Source organism: Phodopus roborovskii, unplaced genomic scaffold (assembly GCF_943737965.1).
Source record: "Phodopus roborovskii unplaced genomic scaffold, PHOROB, whole genome shotgun sequence".
In the NCBI taxonomy this organism is placed as follows: domain Eukaryota; kingdom Metazoa; phylum Chordata; class Mammalia; order Rodentia; family Cricetidae; genus Phodopus; species Phodopus roborovskii.
Window position 1 is genome coordinate 12,570,723 of NW_026126611.1, and position 19,485 is coordinate 12,590,207.

The following is a 19,485-nucleotide window of genomic DNA, read 5'->3' on the forward strand; positions in this document are numbered from 1 at the left end:
TGTCAAGTTTTGTTTTGTGTGTGTGTGTGCGTGCGTGCGTGCGTGCGTGCGTGTGTGTGTGTGTGTGTGTGTGTGTGTGTGTAGCACAGAGACCCAGTGCGCCATGAATATCCCCGTCTCTCCTTTTGAGCACTATGTCAGGCATGGTCCCTTTCTTGTCACCTGTCACACAGGGAGGACATGCTTGGTGCCCCCACAGCAGGAGCCAAATTCCAGTCGGGACTTTTTCTTTTCAAGGCTCAGTGTGACCTGAGTGGAAAGGGAGCCGGAGTGCAGAACTGAAATCCGGGGTAACCTTGCCTCTCTGGGAGGGGCCCACGTCGGCGACTGCCCTCTCCTGGGTGAGCCAGGCCTGCCGGGACTGTTACTTGGCAAATGAAGGCTGGCACAATTGAAAGTCACCCAGTTCTGGAGGCTGCAAGCTCAGGATCAAAGAGCCGGTGATGTTGGTTCCTTCCTAGGCCTCGCTCCCTAAGCAGCCCCTTTAGTCTCCTAAGGGTGTGTGTGTGTGTGTGTGTGTGTGTGTGTGTGTGTGTGGTCTAAAGTGGCTCTTCTTGTAGAACAGCTATTGCAGGGTGAAGATATGCCCAAGGATCTGATTTAAAAGGCTCCGTCTCTAAATACGGGGACACCCTGAGGACTGGTGCTAAAGACGCCCGTACAGAAACCTGGGTGGATGCCATCTCGCTCCTAACAGAGAACCTCTAAAAAGGTTTCCTTGGCTTGGTGCCCCACTCAGCCCCTGATACCCTGGGCCCTGGCTAGTGTTCCCTGCAAGGGCACTCGGGACCAAAGGGCTCAGAGCACACGCTAGTAAAAGAGGCGTGATTGCATCTGTGGCAACTGAAAATCCCCAAGGGGACCAGGCAAGGCGTGATTTCCTGACAGATAGCGCCAGGAGGGAGGAGCACACACAGTATGCCCTCCTCACCCCGTGGCCCTGCTGCTCAGCAAACACCTGACTACTGACTGCCTTTTCTTTTTTAGCTCACGCCGGTGCAGCTCAGCCAGCAGGGCGGGAGCCGTGGCAGGCCAAGGTTGGCATGACATGGAGCGGCGGAACAAGCTGGAGTTTTTCCAGAAACTGGGCTACAGCCAGGACGACGTGGTCAGGGTGCTGGGCAAACTGGGTGACAGTGCATTGGTCAACGATGTGCTGCGGGAGCTGATCCAGACCGGTAGCCGCCCAAGGGCCCAGGAGGATCCGGCCAACAGCACTGGAGTGGTGTTGATGCCCCGGGGATGCTGCGGGATCCGGGACTCGGCCCAGCAGGGCCTGGGACCAGGCCTGGAAGAGGCTGGTGGAGACCCAGCCAGCTCCCTGCGACCCATAGTGATCGATGGCAGCAATGTGGCCATGAGGTAATGTCCTTGCTTTCCTTTATTGCTGGGCGCTGGGGTCAGATCTCACAAGTCCAGGGAGCCATTTTCCTCTCCGTGATTTGGTCGGAGTTTTTTTTTTTTTTTTTTTTTTTTTTTTTTTAAACTATTGCACAAAATAATAGATTTTCTGATGACATAGTCATACATGTATATCACATGCTGTGCCCGTAGTCCCTTTCCATTACCCCCTTTGTCTCTCCTCCTCTTCTGCTGGTCTCCTTCCTCCCCAACAGACAGCTCCTCTTCTGTTCCCCTGCCTTATGAATGCATACACAAACACAAATCTCTAGTCCACATACATGCCATCTTTGACTTTCTCAGTCTGGCTTATAATGCTCAAGAAAGTGAATCTCAAATTCCACCGGCTCTCCTGCAAATGGACACCATCATCATTCTTACAACGTATGCTCCATTATGTATACATACCCATTTCTTTTTAGTATCCACTTCTCTGGCGGCGGGTACCTAGACTGATTCTATAACCTGCATATTGTAAACATGGGTGTGAAAGCATCTTGGTGCCAGGCTTGGGTGGAGATAGAGCAAATAGTTGTCCTAATTTTACTTTCTTGGGTTCTTTCTTTTCTGTTGTTGTTATTGACTTATTTTCGATCAGGCTTTGCACCCCTGTCCTCTGTCGTGGGAATGAAGCAAGCTGCCCGTGTTCTCAGACACGGGCTCAACCCTGCCTTGAGGGGAGTTGTGAGAATCTGAGCTACAAAGGTGCCTGCTGTGGTATACTCAGCAAGTTGGTCAGTGACTATGTTCACAGGAGGCACAGCCTTCAGAGGGAAGGAAGTAAGAGATGGGCTGGAGCCCAGGGCTAGGCACTGGCTCTCTTGGAGTCTGTCCGCAGCCAGCTGTGTTATTCTGGGAAGTCAAGAGTACTCAGTTCCTCTCTCTGCAGAGCAGGCCAGAGTAGGTCTCCACTTTCTACCTTAGGGCTTGAGAACCAGAATTTGAGAAGTGCTTGGGTTGTGTTCAAAGCCCTCTGCCGGGGTCTGGTGGGGAGGCCAGGCTGCACTTCCCATTAAGGTTGAAAGGACGGTCTGTGGTCTCTCCTCTCTGACTCTTAGCTGCAGATAGAGCTAGATCAGCCTTCGTAACTTGGCTCCTCTGTGTGCTTGGGGATTCCAGCGTGATGGTGCGTGTGGTTACTGTGCCTGACTTGGCAAAGCTCTGCTGTGGCCCAGTCTCCCAGGCTGCCACGCTGAGAGCGCTGGGTGAGGAGGGCATTGCGCAAACTTGGCCGAGTTACAGCTGGGCAGAGGGCAGAGGCATAGGAAATTGTTCATTCACAGCTATAAATACTTCCCCTTTTTAAAGCTGAGTAGGAATTCCGAAAAGCAGTTATCAGCCGCTCCAAATGTGTTACCAGGTTCCAAATGTGTCACCAGGCATCCGAAGCTCCCGCGGGGGGAGGGAGGGAGAGGGGGTTGAGCTCACTTTGAATTTGGCATTCTAGGACAGAAGTTTGGAATGGTCCAGCCCAGTGTGGCCCAGCCTCGGCGCTGTTCCCATCTGCTCCGTTTTTCACCTGCTAGCTTTGCCTATGGAGACTGGGTCAAGGGATGGTGGAGCCCGGCTTCTCCCTGGGACTTAAGCTGTTAGGCGGTCTCTCTCACTGTCTCACATACGCCCTCTTTTGGCAGCAGATGGGAAACCTCTTGCTCTCTTGGGTGTCCTGTTGTTGAGATGAAAACACCATAACCAAGATTAACTTGGGGAGGAAACGGTTTCGTTGGCTTCCAGGTTCCAGGTTATCACCAAGGGAAGCCAAGGTAGAAAGTCAGGCCAGGGACCTGGAGACAGGAACTGAAACAGAGGTCAAAAATTATGCTGTTTACTGGCCTGATTGTTTACACCCCAGGACCACCTTGTCCAGGGCTGGCGCTACTCTAACTTATGTCAAGTTGACAGCAAACTAGATCGGACAGGGGCTTGCAACAATACAACAGCCAGTGAGATGGCTCAGCCGGTAAAGGCACTTGCTGGCAAATCTGATGACTCATGTTCCCTCCCTGGGACTCACGCCCGCAGAGGAAAGAGAGATGGGAACTCATGTTAATTGTCCTCTGATCTTCTCCCGCGTGACCCCACCAATCAATAAATGTAAATAAATTCAAAATAGTGAGTTCAATGTGCTCCAACAACTCCAGAAAGTGTGGAGGGAAGAGGTGCCTGGCCCCTGTGGGATCCTGGATCCGGACAAAGCTCCCTGGGCAGCAATTGGGCCAGGGTTTGAACGTAAGTTGTCACTGCACAAATCAAAGCCCAGGATCATATGCGAAAGCAGCGAATGGTCCCAGGGCAAAAAGGCCGCTTCAGGATGGTGTCTTTTCTTTGGGGGTCAGAGATGCTTGGGTGCTCACGGTGACGGTGTGTGTGGATGGGGCTCTGTGCAGCCTGGAATTCAAACTGAAACCGCATCCTCTATTTGTAGATGACTATTGTAGGTCAATCCATTGGCCACTGCCACCCCCAGACTTCAAGCTGTGATCAATTTTGTCTTTCCTGGCTCAATCTGTGTGGGTTGCAAATGGAAACCATTACACAGACTTACAGCAAACAATGTGTCAAGGTCTAAGCGTTTTCATATACTTTCTGTCTCACACACACACACACACACACACACACACACACACACACACCTCTTTGCCCGCTGGATGCCCAGGGAAAAGCACAAATTATATAATGGTCCTTTGACTGTGGATGTTAATTCATTTCTAAGAGCACGGAGTGGGTGTGTGTCCATTCCTGTTCCTCTACTGTCCCCTCCAGTGGGAGTCTCATTGTTGACAGGGTCTCATTGTGTTCCCAGGGCCAGGCAGACCCACAGAGAGTCCCCTTTTGTAAGAAATGGAGGGCAGAAATTCAAAATGGTGTCTCTACTACTGAGCACAGGATTTTAATAATGCCAGAAGGATGCTTTTAGGAGACCCCCTCTTCTCTGAGGCTTATAAGATCCCAGATTGCCGCCTATTGGAGGTTGCCGCCTGGTCCTGCAGAGCAGGGGAGACTTCAAGCTTCAGTGAGGCATGTGCTTTACCCCTAACATATGAGAAGTGTAGCTCCTATTGGCAGGAGTATCTTCCACAGCTGCCTTTACCCCTGGAGCTTGCGGTGGCCCATGCCTTTGCTTACAGGGTTCAACAGCTTGGCTTTTGACAGCAATGCTTTCTCCCAGAGAAAGGGAGGTCAGCCCCCCCCCCAGAATCAGTACAGGACATACCCAGATAACAAAGGAGATTTATTACTCTGGAGGGACAAGTGGGGTTGGGGGAGGCTGCAAAGCCTGCAGCAACAGCAAGCAAGCATGCTAACATGCTAGCATGCTAGCATGTTAGCGAGCGAGAGAGCAAGAGAGTAACAGAGTAAGGGCAGGCGCTCCTGCAGGAGTGAGTTTTTAAGGGGAAAGGGGCAGAGTCTGTGCAGGGGTGAGGTGGTAAATCTAACTGGACCTATTAGCCAAATGATGAATTTTGATGGTTGGACCTTGATGTTTTGTCTCAGGAATGAGTCAGTGGCTAAACAGCGCCTTGGCAGCCAGCTTTAAGACTGTGAGTTTTTAGCAAGGGTAAAAAGGCAAAACTGTCTGCAATGTTTGTCATGCTCGGGCCTTCTAGAACCCCCCTCGCCCCACCTCCCAATCATTGGGAAGTTACCTTCCCACAGGCCAACACCTGTTGCCACCTGATGGCTTAAGACAACATGTCTTCGTGTGCTTTTGTTTCTGGGGGGAGGGGACAGAAGTCTGAACGGAGCTTTTGGGTTTAAAATCCAGGTGTCCACAGACCTGAGTTACTTTTTGGAAGCCCTAAGGCAGAGCCCATTTTCTAACGTTTCCTGTATGACAGGATCTTTACTTTCAAAGCCACTGACAGCTTGAAATGGCAGGCAGTATAGCATATTTGCACACATGGCCGCTTCTCTGCAGAGAAGGTGTGTATATTTTAATAAATAACGAAAGGATCTGTGATCCCCAAAGCCTAAGGGACCACTGACATACAATGAGAAGTTACAGATAATGCACCAAGCCACCTGCCCTGTGTCCACACAGAATGTCTAAGGAGGGCCATCTGTCCTTGTAGCGGAACCCTATGGGGGTCATTCCACCCCATGACCATGAACTTGTACCCCAGGGGTCATCCTGTGACCCCCCCCCCGACTTCTACAAGGACTCCTTGGACACTAGTTAGAACGCAGTGTGTACAATTCTATTGTCTGGTTTGTGTGAATGGCAGTCCTCATGGTGGCTGGTTCCTAGTGTCTGTCAGTCCTCCCCATGGCCAGACCTCCAAGCGGGAGGACTCACTCTCAGGGCTTGGGGGTTTGGGGGAAGGGAAGGAAGGGCTTGTAGTGACAGTTAGACCTGTACACTTACCACCAGACTAGAGAACGGGCATGTTTCCTTGCTTTGGGTTCCACAAGGGTAGGATGGGGTGGGAGCCACCTCCTCAAGGGGGTAATAAGAGGATGAAATGACCCGCACGACTCAGCGAGTAATACTCTACCGTTATTAAAATGGGCTCGAAGACTCTCTGACAGTCCCCATTCCCCCAAAAGAGACTCTGAAGCCCTTCTTTCTGTTTTAAGACCAGGTCTTACATAGACCAGGCTATCCCCAGACTCACAATGTAGCCATAGATGACTTTGACCTCCTGATTGTCCTGCCTCCAGTTCCTGAGTGTTGAAATTACAGCCACATACCACCATATCTAACTTACCTGATGCCAGGGCTTGGGCAAGCTGGGCAAACACTGTGCCAACACAGTGATGACCTTAGGCCCGGCACTTTGAATCTTTAGAGAAAAGATCTTTGTAGTCTAGGCTGGCCTGAAACTCACTATTGGACAAGGCCAGCTTCAAGCTTACCAGGGACCACAGTCACTAGGATATTGGTGGTCATGAGGTCCCCTCCTGTGTGTGTGTGTGTGTGTGTGTGTGTACTTTGTTTTCTGTTTTGACAAGGGCTTATTTGTAAGCAGCCAGGCTAGCCCCCCAACTCCAGGCAATTCTGCCTCAGCTCTCTGAGTGCTGAGATTACAAGTGTGTACGACCCTGTCTGGCTGGGTGAATGTTCTTAAAGCTAGCAAGTGTCTGTGTGATGGAGTCTACTAAGTCGAGGGGTGCTCCTCCCGAGGAAGCAAGGATTCAGCCGAGACCGCAAAGAGAAGGGAGAGGAGTAAATGCAAGGAGTGGACAGAAACAGCTGCTACACCCTCACTGATGGTATCCAGGAAGCTGTGTGGTTGAATAAACAGCTGGGGGGAAAACCAGAGGCCGAGAATCAAGGAACAGAAAATGGTCTAGTCTGGAGGTCAGGCTCCATCTCATCCATGGCTCAGCCTGTTGACTTTGTCTGCACAGCGTCCCAGATCCAGCCACTTGTCTCTGTCTCCAGCACTAGTGACCCAGACTGGGCGAGTCCAAATGAAGCCTTTGGGTTTGCCAGTCCCCAGGCCCCTTTCCCTGGCTTCCAGAAAGCAGGGCATCTGACTGCTTTCTTCCCTGTCCCTTGGAGAGCTCTTTCCCGTCTCTTTTGTAAGAGACCCCTCCCCCCCAGCCCTGCCTAAAACCAGAGGCTGCATCCCAGACTCATTCCAGGCCAGCCTCAAGACCTCAAACTTCCTTTTTTCTGTCAGTTGAGTAGTTCTGTCCATGCTTCAGTTTCAACTCTTGCTTAGGCAAGGGTGACCTACGAACTTTACCACTCAGATTTCTCTGCTGTCCGATTAAGTCACAAAGCTTTCTCCAAGTCACTCTACATCCAATGCCAACCTTATGAATGTTTTTTCTCCCCCAGTCAGCCCCTCCAGAGTTTCCTCCATGCATTCACACAAGGAACTTGGAAGTTCTAATACCTTCTTCTCTGTCACTTCCACATCCAGAGACTGGGTTCTGGCACCTTCTAAATGTTCCCAAGTCTACTTTCTGTTCTCATTTACTTAACAGTAGCAGCAGCTCAGGCCTAACCACTGACCCCTGTTTGATGACCCCTACAGCATCATACCTTATGCCTCATGCCCAACTCACTGTCCTCTATGGGCCAGCTAAATTTTTTGGATCACACACGGGTGTCCAACATATTCTTGTATCTACTTCGAAGCTAAAACCCATCCACAACTCTCATCCCTCTAACACAAAGGAAGATGGCTTCCCACACCCTTTCTTCCATATCGAGGTCTTGTGTAGCCCAGGCTAGCCTCAGTGTACAGCCAAAAATGACCTTAGACTTTTGATCTTCTTGTTTCTACCTCCAAGATACAAGAATTAAAGGAATGTGCCATCATTCCCTGCTTAAGGAAGATGATTTTTTCCCCTTGAGACAGGGTCTCATTATGTTTCCCTGGAGGGTCTGGAAGTCATAATGTAGTCCAGGCTGGCCCAGAACTCACAGAGATCCACTTTCCTTTGCCTCTAAGTACTGGGATTAAAGATGTATACCACAAGGCCTGGATAGGATGATGATTACTTTTTTGTTGGTTTGTTTTGTTTTTCAAGACAGGGGTTCTCTGTAACTTTGGAGCCTGTCCTGGAACTCACTCTGTAGACCAGGCTGGGCTGGAACTCACAGAGTTCTACCTGCCTCTGCCTCCCGAGTACTGGGACTAAAGGTGTGCACCACTACTGCCCAGTTAGGATGCTGATTCTTAAGAGGTCTTATAAGATGCATCGATGTCGCAATTACTACTGGAAAAAGATTGAGTAAACCCATCAACATAAAAATGGTTGTTTGCTTCCAAATTGAGGAACTCATGTTGCCAACCCTGCTGGCCTTTTTATGGCTAGGAAGGATTTACTGAAATAGATTTTTTTTTCAGTATTACATATTAAGAGAAAAATTTACATGGAAGATAATCTAAAAAAGAAAAACAGAGCCCTTCTCAGTTGATATTTGACCTAAGAAGTGGCCTCGGTGAAAGAATAAAAACCTCTTTTTTAAAACCATGGCCTCTTTTTCATTAATTGTTGGCATGTGCACATAAGTGTATACACATGTCTCAAGGCCCGAAGTCCTCTGTCACATAGAACACTCCCACTGCAGAGCTGGTGCAAGCATTTCTCAGAGGACATGCAATTCTGCAGGTGGCTGACCTTGTCTATTTTACGATATTTTATTTTATTTTTTTTCTTAGATGTTGGCTCTTACTCTCTTCAGCAAAAGAGTGGACAGTTCAATTATCCCTTGTAATATGCCCCCTCCCTCCCACCCAGGGGAGCCTGAGTGCCACAGCCCCCTCCTCGAAAGCTGCCTGCAGCTGTCATCTGCGGGAAGAGTGTACTGTGTTTAAGAGTCCCCTTGCTCAGTTCCCTCTCAGCTTTAGGCTGTGGCCCAGAGAAAGTCCCTCTTTGTTTGTCCTCTGTCTTTGCCTTCCATTGTAGCCATGGGAATAAGGAAGCCTTCTCTTGCCGGGGAATTCGTCTGGCTGTGGATTGGTTCAGAGACAGAGGCCACACCTACATCAAGGTTTTTGTTCCATCTTGGAGGAAAGAACCCTCAAGATCGGATACCCCTATCAGAGGTATGCTGTGCACTGTTCTGGGGTGGTGACACCCCATCAGAGGTATACCACAAACTGTCCTGTGGAAGTGTCACCCACCATGGTGGTCATCTTCCTGATCAGTACTGGTTTGAGTTCCGTGAGTTCATAGTTCAGCCGGACTATGAACACTTAACATGCTAGCTCCCGGCCTTCCTTGGAGTGGAAATGCCATGGAAACTTATAAAATAGACACGTACTCTATAACTCTTACTTGCTCACTTACAGATAAGCACATGGCTTTCCCATTTGTTGTGAACGATTTAGAGTATGAAGCAATTGTGTCTTACAACATTTAACCCTCTGAAGATTGAATCAGCACTTTACACCTAATAGTAAATGGGCAGGCAGGGAGACATTCTGTCAGGTATTTGAAAAATACCCCTTCAATTTCTTCATTTAAAGAAATGAATGGGAGTAGAGACCCATATGTTATTTTTAGTGTTTTTGTTTTCTTTCAGTGCTGTGTGTGTGTGTGTGTGTGCGCGCGCACGCGTACCCTCAGAAGCTTGAAGAGGGTGTTGAATTACTGGAGCTGCAGTTACTAATGGTTTGAGTCACCCAAACTGGGTGCTGGAATGAACTGTGGTCCTTGGCAAGTACATCTGGTGTGCTTAACCACTGAGCCAAGTTTTAGTTCCCAGCCCATTTTCTTTTTTTATTTGAAAAAAAATATTTTCCATGAAATACATTTTGATCACATTTTCCCCTCCCCTAGATCCCCCCAGATCCTTCCAGATCCTCTCAATTCTCCCAGATCCTCTCAGGTCCTCCCTACTGTAGAGCCTAGAGATTTAAATAAGAGACAAGACAGTGGGTCATTTGCAACAGGAATGCCGTTTGTTGAGGGGAAGGAGCGGACTTATATACTGACTCACAGCACAGTGGAAAACAATCCAGGGTCAAGAATGTAAGTTCTCAGGCTTAGTTCCTCCCCAGCAGATGTGTGTTAGCAAATCAGGAAGAGTACCGATAACAACTCTGGGAAAGATGTTCCAGCCAAGACTGCAGAATATCCCAGCCAACAGCTCAGGCTTGCTCAAGGTGCCCCGGGGGTCCATGCAGGGCCCTACGGGTCCCCCTTTCTTTTAATATAAACTGACACTTGTCTGAGGCATCAGAGGACGCCAGCATAATTCCTTACCCATGATGGGAGAGGTCACCCAGGCCCATAACCTTCCTTTCTTAGGTTGAAAATTTGCCCCCTTCGGCCTTACCCGTCTCTGGTGATTAGTTCATCTGTAAGTTCAGCCATACCTGGGCAGAGGCACTCTCTTGAGCTAAAGACAGTAGACTCTGTCTTGTTTGAAAGTTGGCTTGGGCTTGTCTAATGCTGTGGCGGTGTAGGCAGATCAGGCAGATAGCCCCAAGGGCAAGGGCTATGAGCCCCAGTGAGAGAGAGCTTGCCCATTCTCTAACTAATCTGCCAGCAAGTTGAAGTCCTTGTAAAAGGTCTTCTGCACTGGTAGGTGGTACTCGGGTTTCATTGATGTTAATGATCTGCATGGCTAAAGCAAGTGTATAATTTAAAAACTGGTTACTCCAGGACCCCTGGAGAAAAGTAACTACAACTGATGCATTCTCAACTTTAGCGGATGTAACACAGACATGTGTGAAAGAGAGAGAACAAGAAGCCATATGGGCCTCTCACAACAAATCCAATTGTTTCTGTAGGAGGCTAGTTTGTAGATTTAGTTTTAAAATGCCAATTTGTACTAGATTATTGAGTGTGTCTGGGGTGGCTAAGGCTTCAGCCACTTCACCTGATAGTTTATAGTTTATCTACCGTGCTTGCAGTATTTACAGTTTGGGAGAGGGCTATCCTTGAAACTGTCACTGCAGGGACGGAGGCGGCGATGGTAATAACAATCGCAGCTGTGACCCCAAACAAACAAACAAACACAACAACAAACCCAAAAGCCAGACCCGAGAGCACAAGAGAGATGGGTCTAGACTATTGTATGCTCTGCCTTCTTGGACATCTGTCCTGCCGCCTCTGCTTCCAGTGCTAAGTGTGGGAATCACAGGCCCATTTCATTCAGTGATGGGGTTGAACTCCAGGCTTCTTGCATAAATGATATAAAGGTACTCACCAACCCGGTCACATTCCCCAGCCCCCTATACCTTACACTTTAACGATGAAGGGGTTCATCTCCAACTTATCGAAGCAAGGACAAGAACCCACGGAAAGATGAGCTAGTTCATAAATAAGCCATTTATAGAAGAAAACTCTAAGCGGGCAGTAAACATAGGCAAAGATGCTCAATCTCATAACTAGCCAGAAATAAATGCAAAATAAACCCATGTAAGGGACGGGACCGTGTTATGTCTGGCAGGCCGTAAAAATATTTTGGAGATCTGCCCCGGGGGTTCCCTGGATGTACATGCCAGAGGCTCCCTTGGCGAACATGTGGGCACGGCTGGAGCGTGTCACCTTATGGTAACTGGACAAAGAAGTCGGTGTAGGAGCGTGGGTGGGGACTGTTCACTGGGTGAAGTCTGAGGCAGAGCCATATCGAAAATGGCCCTCACATGTGTGCCCGTGAAAATAAAAGCAAGGGGGGACCGTCAACACTGTTTTTATAACAGGCTATCTTAAGGGGAAGTGACACTTTTGGACTGGGATGGGCAGCAGGGACTTTCCAAGGCATGGCGCGCCTCCTTCTCGAAGTTCAGGGCTCTTTTTATTGCAGGTCTACTATGTACTTGTGTGGTTTTTTTGTGTTGTTTGAGGCAAGGGCTCATGCAACCTCATACTCCTGTTCCTTCCTCTTTTACCTCCCGATGCCGGGGATGAGGGCATGAAGGAGTAAGTCAGCCTTGGTGGCACAAGCGACAATCCCAACACGTAGGAGACGGGGGGGGGGGGGGTTGTTAAGTTGAGGCCGGTCTAGACTTTATAGGGAGAAACCGTCTAAACAGTAATAGTCCCCTTTGTTCTGCTCGGGTCTGACTGGCTGCAGCGGGGATGGTTTGGGAGGGGGTCGGGAGGCCGGCCCTTCTTGGTAGCCCTGACTCAAGTCTCTACCCGTGGCCTCAGAACAGCACGTGCTGGAGGAGCTGGAACGGCAAGCTGTGTTGGTGTATACCCCATCCCGCAAGGTCAACGGCAAGCGGGTGGTCTGCTACGATGACCGCTACATCGTGAAGGTGGCCTTTGAGAAGGATGGCATCATTGTCTCCAACGACAACTACCGGGACCTGCAGAATGAAAACCCGGAGTGGAAATGGTTCATCGAGCAGCGACTCCTCATGTTCTCCTTTGTAAATGACAGGTAAGGGATGGAAGCCCGCTGGCCCTGGCCCTCACATGTCCTCTCTTTTGTGGCTGGCTTCCCTGAAGGCCATCCTGCCCATGGTTGGTTCTCACGGGCAATTAAACCGTCTCCCTGCAAGGTTGCCCAACAGGTGGGCCAGCAGTGTGTTTAGCGCACACCAGAAACCTCATTTCCTGTTCAAGTAAAAGCCGTAAGATAGTCATCATGCAGAGTGTGGCTGGAGAGATGGCTCGGGGGTTAAGGGCACTGGATGCTGTCGCAGAGGACCCAAGCTTGGGTCCCAGCACTGGTGTGGTGGCTCGCAGCCACTCAGAACCGCAGTTCTAGGGGATCCAATGCCCTCTTCTGGTTCCATAGGTACTAGACATACATGTGGTGCACGTGCATGTGTATACACACACACACACACACACACACACACACACAACACTCGTATACATAAAATAAAAATAAATCTAAAAATTAAAATTAGGAAAACATTATCATGGAGGGGGGGATTTCAACTTTGTTGAATTTCCTTTCAAGTTTTTGTCCTTTTTTAAAAAGTGCTGAGTGCAGCTGGGAAGACGGCTCACCGGTGAAGGGCACTTCCTGCTGCTCTTCCAGTGGGCCAGAGTTTGGTTCACAGCACCCATGTGGGCCAGCTCACAACCATCTCTACTCCAGCTCCACGGAACCCAATACCTCCGGCACCTGCATTGACATTCAGACCCACATGAAGACATACATTCCTACACATAATTAAAAATAATACAAATACATCTTTAAAAAAAATACCGATTGAGATATATCCCAGACTGGCCTCAAACTCATGTAGTAAAGGATCACCTTGAGCTTCTGGTCCTCCTGCCTCCATCTTGTAAGTGTTAACAATTACAGAAGTGGGCCGCCATGCCAGTTTATAGCATGCCGAGGATCAAACCAACCCAGGGCTTTGTGTATCCCAGACAAATATTCTACCAACGGGGCTACAGCCCCAGCCCTTTGGTTTCTGTCCCAGATGACAATCCATCAACTCCCGCTCTGAGAACTCTCACTGGCCTTCTGGCCCATGGTTTGAGATGAGGTCTTTGACTCTGTGATGACACAGATTGCCCATTGTGCCGCCATGTTCCCAGCATGCTTGGCACAGAGTCGACACACACTCACGAGTGATACAGGAGAGGATGAGTGTGCAAAAGAGTGAACACAGGACTATGATCCAAGCAAAGTGGAGAGGAGAGAAGGGCACTACAGGGATGCCTGACCCTAAAGTCAGGGAGTTGGTGTAGAGCAACAGAACGCACTGAGGCTCTGGTCCTTAAACGAGCTTTCCTCAGAAGTCCTGCCTACTGGCGTGGTGTGAAGATGAGAGAACACTGTCGTCTCCTATAAGGGGTCACAGTTATTCCTGGGGACGTACCTCCCCAATGCCACCTGTTCCTTCTGAACCCAAGACAGATGCTTCAGCAACTGTCCCTCCAGTAACCCTGCGGTCGTTTCCAGATTCATGGGCTTTCTCTGTCCAGCTTGGGTCTGGATGAATCTGGCAAGTCGGTAAACCAGGTTCCAAAAATCCTTGCTGAGGGCTGACAGGTCATGGCTGCCTCTGGCCTGGTGACAAGCAGAGGCCCTGGCCAAGTCCTTGTAACGTCCGTCCCTCTGCTGTGGGGGTGGAGGGTCAGAAGGCAGGACCTGACTGCCTGTGAGTGAAGACGCCTGCCTCAGTGCTCAGGCCACGTCCACAGGGCCCTCTTACTCCCGGGAGAGAGGGAGGGAATGCCCTTGAGAAGTTTTAATGACGGCAGTGGGCGGCTCCTCAGATTCTTGGTCAGGTCCCAACTCTGGGAGAAGCCAGCTGTGTGGCTGGAGCTGAGCCCTGGAGTCCACACTGGGTCAGGGATCACTCAGCTCTCTGCTGGGTGGGACTCACTCAACTTGTGGGTAACAGTGATGGGCAAAGACAGCTCTTCTCCCCATTTAGCCTTCCTCTGAGACTTTTGGGTGGACTGGAAGGGGCTCCTGGGACCTAAAGGATTTATTGGAAACGCAGGATCTTAGTAAATGGGAGGGTTTTTTTTTTTTTAAATTTTATTTTCTTGTTTTTATTGTTTTTCAGAAGCATGTTGTTTATGTGAGAATGAACCAAGATTTTGTGCCTATCTTTGGCACACCCTCTAGCAGAGGCAACCCTTATTTGTAAATTTTATTTTGAGTTATGGTCTCACTAAGTTAGTCAGGCTGGGTTGAACTTGTAACCGCCTGGCCTCAGCTTCCCTAATTGTGGGATTACAGGTCTAGGTGACCAATGCCCTGAACATTGAACACTCACTCCCTTCTGTTGGGACGCTGAGCCTGGGGTGGGGGTGGGGAGTAGGCAGACTGGCATCAGAGGATCATGTGTGCAGAGAGAGGGCAACCCCAGAAGCTAAGGCCAAGCCCCGAGTTTCATCCACACCCAGAGTTTGCAAAGGGTAGGGCTGAGTCTGGCGGAGGTGCTGTATGCAGGAGTGTCCTTCTCCATCAGACTCACCTGCTGGGGTTTTAGACTTTCAATAGTGACCCTTCACTTGCACATGCTGGAGCAGAGAGGCATGGTGGAAGGGACCTGTCTTGGTTTCTCAGTCTCTTGCTTCGATAAAATACCCTGATAAAAACAACTTAAGGGTGGATTTTGATTCATGGTTTGGGGTTACAGCCCATCATGGCGAGCAAGCCAGCTGGCCACATTGCTCCTGCAGTCAAGAAGCAGAGAGAGACGAATGAGTAATGAATGCGTAGGCCCAGTGCACCTTGTCCCCTTTTTACACAGTCTAGGCTCCCAACTCAGGGATACCCCCTCACAAGCGTGCCGGTCAAGTTGACAGTTCACTTGAACCATCACTAGACCTAAGCCTCTAAGGCGTTTGCACAATTCCCAAGCCTCCCGCAAGGTGTTAATGCTGTGGGCTTTCTCAGGCTCTTGTGAGGGTGATGGGAAAGGGGTGGAGAGCCCAGTAATTATATTTTTTTCTTTTCCTGCATAGAAGTTGTTAATATATAAATTCCTGGAAGAAAAATAAAGTCCAATTCTGCCCTGACAGGGACAGAATGAATCTTCAGGCTGTGTTTGTGTAACAGGCTGTGAGGTGATTTTGAACCTACTGGCCAGCACCACATTGGGAGAGGCTGGTGCCAAGGGAGGGTTGTGCTTTGTGCTGTGGTACATGTACCTTCTTGGGTACACGGCCCGTGTCATCTGGCGTTCTCTTCTGAGCTTCCATATAGGTACCAGTGGCAAGTCCTCTTCGCTCTTGAAGTGGCCCCTCTACGGTTATTTTTCAGGTTCATGCCTCCTGATGACCCCCTGGGCCGCCGTGGACCAACCCTGAGCAATTTCCTAAGCAAGAAGCCAAGGCCCCCAGAGCCATCCTGGCAGCACTGTCCCTATGGTGGGTAGCAGCCAGGCGTCCTGTGTCCTGCTTTGGAACTGGTACAAGCAACATAGGGCACAGTGGGAAATCCACTAGCCTGACAGTCAGTAACCAGAGTTCCTGCCCAAGCAGGCTCTGCCCTCAACCAGCTAGCTGACCCTGGAGAGAAGCCTTGCATTTCTGGACTGCCCCTTGCCAAAAGGTTACTCTAAGGATTGACACCCATGAGGGCTGGAGGTAGAGCCACATCCAGAGGGAGGCAGACCACTCATCCCCAGCTCTTGTTCTCAGCTTCTACATTTCTTGTTAGAATCACGCAACTCTCCTTACAGGCTGGCCCAGATTGTGAAGGTTCACCCTGTGAACTGTTGGCTTTTAGATGGCCACATGTTTGGTTGTTTGTTGGCCCTGGTTAGAACAGGTATAGTGCAGGGACTGATGTGGCCATTAGTGAAAACTGAGGCATTGCCAAGGGCATGGTCTTGCACCCCTACTGCAGGCTCCGTCCTCAGGGTCCCAGGGGCCCAGGGGCGGGGGAAGCTAAGGGTGACCAGATCCAGCTTGGCCTCAGACTCTTCTCAAAGCTAGTTCCTGGATGGATACTTACTCGGCTGGCCTTGCACCGAGCTCTGAGCACCCATCCATCCCAGAATGCTTGCCACCTGGCTCACCTTCCAGATCTGTGGCCGGAAGGCAGGAGAGTCAGCAGCCAGGGGAAGGGCATGGGGTCAGATATCACAAGCCTTTGCTCACCCTAGGTCTCATCCCGTGCCCTCTTTGCCCTGACCCGCTTCTAGGCAAGAAATGCACCTATGGGGTCAAGTGCAGATTCTACCACCCGGAGAGGTCACACCACACGCAGCTGCCAGTGGCCGACGAACTCCGCGCTAAGACGCGGGCCTGGCCGGGCGGTGGCGCGGAGGAGCAGCGTCCACTGAGTGTCCAGAGCAGCCAGGCAGCAGTCTGGCCTCTTCCCCGGGAGCCCAGCACGCACAGCTTTCCACCAGCTCAGCAGCCAGAGCCCCTGGCCTCCCTGAGCCGGAGCTTCTCGCGGCTGACTTTCAATGAAACCAGGGCCAGGGGCATCGCGTCCCGGACGCACGAGCCCGACTGGATGTCCACGGATGGCCCCACATCCTGGGCCTTGTCATCCCCTTGCGAGGGTAGCACTGCCACCACAAGGTCACCAAGTCTGCGATGCCTCGGGACTGCGAACAGCCCGCTCTCCTCGGATGACCTTGGGTTCCCATCCTGTCCGCAGGTCCAGCCGCCAGATGGACACGGTTCCAGGGATACGCACAGTGACTTGGCTCTCCAGCGCAGACCTCGGGAAGATCTGTGGACACTCCTGCCCAGCTCTTACCTTTATCAGAGTCACTCGGCCTGGGCCGAGTCTGCTTGGGGCGAGGACACCTTTAGAGGACCTTGGGGGTCAGCACAGCCAGCAGCCAGTGGTGGGGGCGCATGCACTACTTACCACAGCGTCTTCCCAGCTGACCCAGTGGACTCTGGGATGGCCTCCAATCCTGCAGTCTCCGACCTGGCTCTGCTCAGCCTCCAGCAGAGATCCCAAAGAACTGGTGCACGGTTGGGGGACCCCTAAGGGACAGGTTCACAACACTGGAAGGAGTGGACGAGGCTTTACTTGCAGCTTGGATAGGTGGGATACAAGACGATTGCCAGCCTGGATGTGAGCATCGGTTTTCGGACCCTGTCAGTGGAAACTTGCTTCGCATCCTCCTTGGTGGATCCATGACAATCTTGATGATGCTTCCAGGGCCTGCTGAACGGACAGGATGATTTCTGATGTGTACACAACACATCCGGGTCTGGTTCTAAGTACCAGCCACAAAATGTTTTAGTGGACCATCACCACAAATCAAAGAGAACACCCAAGTAATCAAGCTGTGTGTGTGTGTGTGTGTGTGTGTGTGTGTGTGCGTACATGCACGCGCGTTTAAGACTCTAGGAAGCCATGAGAATGTGGGTCATGCTTGTCTTTTGTGGCATCAAGTAATGTTTTAAAATGCGTTCAGGTGACGTGGGAAGGAAGGAGTTGATGCCGGGAGTTTTCATGTCACCATTGCTAATCTCACTTATGTGGGAACCCAGCCTTCTGTAAATATTTACTGTGGGGCTGTGAGGTGTTGGGGGTGCCCCAGGGATAATTGATTCTCACCAGCCGCTCACTCCTTTTGTACATATATGCAATACCACTCAAACATCTCTCTCTCTCTCACACACACACACACACACACAGACAGAGAGAGAGAGAGAGAGAGAGAGAGAGAGAGAGAGAGAGCCTTGCTCAAGGAGCAGCTGTTTTGTTTTGTTTTATCAAGACAGAGTCTCTCTGTGTAGCCCTGTATCCCTGTCTGTCCTGGAACTCACTCTGTAGACCAGGCCGGCCTTGAGCTTACAGAGATCCATCTACTTCTGCCTCCTAAGTGCTGGGATCAAAGATGAGCGCCACCATGGACAGCTTGTTTTTTTTTTTTTTTTTTTTTTTTTTTAAATGAGCCTTCCAGCATGGTGAATCTAAAAAACAAACTTCTACCCTTCTACTTCCAATCTACCCACCACCCCCTCAAAAAACACAACAAAACAACCTCCAGGTGGGTAGGCATAGAGTTGGATTCTGGTGGAAGTCATTGTAACTTTTCCTTAGCTGTGTCTTCTAGACAACTTTTGTTGTAATTTAAGATAAGCTACATGAGAGAATGATGCCATTCAAGCAGAGTTTGTTTTTTGTTTGGTTTTTGTTTTGTTTTGTTTTTAATTAGGGAAAGGAATCCTAAAAATGGGAAAGGAGGGGAGAGACTGGCCTCAGGGAACAGAAACAGCAGGAGAGATGGAAGGGGGTGGAGTGAGGAAGAGAAAGAGAGGGGGGAGGAGGTTGGGAGGTGGGCAGGGCCCTTTTAAAAGGGAACACAGTGAACGTGCACAGCTGGTGCTCTTAGTGGCTGCAGCTGAGGGCGCATCCTGTCAGGACCCCAAGGGCGGGCCAGTTCAGATGCCTGAGTACTAACAACATTGGCTCTGGGGTTTGGGGGAGAAGAGACTCATTTGCAAGGGACAAGAAAGGAGAGTGATGCAGGAGCATGGACCAGCATTCTTAGGGATGCGGGCATCTCTAGCCATCACCCACGTGTTTTGGTTCAATGGTAGCCTGCCAGGTTTCTACCTCATTTGTTCACGAGGGACTTGGTATTTCAGCTGGCCAGGGAGATTATGAAGAGCCTGCCAATAGAATCTGTTTGCCAAAGCCTCCCAGTCCCTTTAGTGTGGTAGGTGCACTGGGGAAACGCCACTTCCTTAAGAGACTGTGTTCATTGTTGGCACAGCGAAGGTATGCCTCGGGGAGAATGCTGCTGTGGCATTCATGGTAAACTTGACGCCTTGGCACCGGGGCAGCCATATGGCTTCCTGTAAGTCCTCCCTCTTTTAAAACCACATTCTTAGCATGGCTTCTTGGGGATTTGTTCCTCATCAAAGCAGACACTGATTCCAATGTGTTGCTTTTTAATCTTTGAGGCCCCTGTCCTGAAGAGGGTCTGCTCTTCTAGATCATCTGGGTCCCCCCCCCTTTGAGTGTGTGTGTGTGTGTGTGTGTGTGTGTGTGTGTGTGTGTGTGTTTCCTTTCCACAAGACAGGCTTACCTGTTAGAGCCACTGTTTGATTCCCTGGACCTGTCCCCTGCTGCTAATCAATGCATTGCAAATTTATAGTTAGAAATGTTTAAACTGCTTCCTCTGAGGACAAGTTTGAGTTTTAGTAAGCTGTAAAGCTATTTTACTTGGTTCACCGTGATTAAGACAGGTACAGGGGGAGGAAAAAAAAAGGGGGGGGGGTGGGCAGCACATCTCAGGTATGATCACCTTTGGAAAA

At 50.2% G+C, this 19,485-nt stretch overlaps 1 protein-coding gene across 1 annotated transcript; it reads left to right on the top strand.

Moving 5' to 3' along the window:
• The first annotated feature begins 1,010 nt into the window (after nt 1-1,010).
• Zc3h12d (zinc finger CCCH-type containing 12D) lies at nt 1,011-18,087 on the top strand. The gene is made up of 5 exons (XM_051206014.1): nt 1,011-1,362; nt 8,770-8,909; nt 11,968-12,202; nt 15,509-15,615; nt 16,395-18,087. The coding sequence occupies exons 1-5, from the start codon at nt 1,049-1,051 to the stop codon at nt 17,198-17,200; spliced, it is 1,602 nt and encodes a 533-aa protein (XP_051061971.1). The 5' UTR covers nt 1,011-1,048; the 3' UTR covers nt 17,201-18,087.
• The last annotated feature ends 1,398 nt before the right edge of the window (nt 18,088-19,485 follow it).

Excerpts from the sequence above, each read along its gene's own strand:
- Zc3h12d (XM_051206014.1), top strand. The coding sequence starts at position 1,049 with ATGGAGCGGCGGAACAAGCTGGAGTTTTTCCAGAAACTGGGCTACAGC. Across the intron at positions 8,910-11,967 it reads ATCGGATACCCCTATCAGAG|AACAGCACGTGCTGGAGGAG; the intron begins GTATGCTGTGCA and ends CCGTGGCCTCAG. Across the intron at positions 12,203-15,508 it reads TTCTCCTTTGTAAATGACAG|GTTCATGCCTCCTGATGACC; the intron begins GTAAGGGATGGA and ends GTTATTTTTCAG.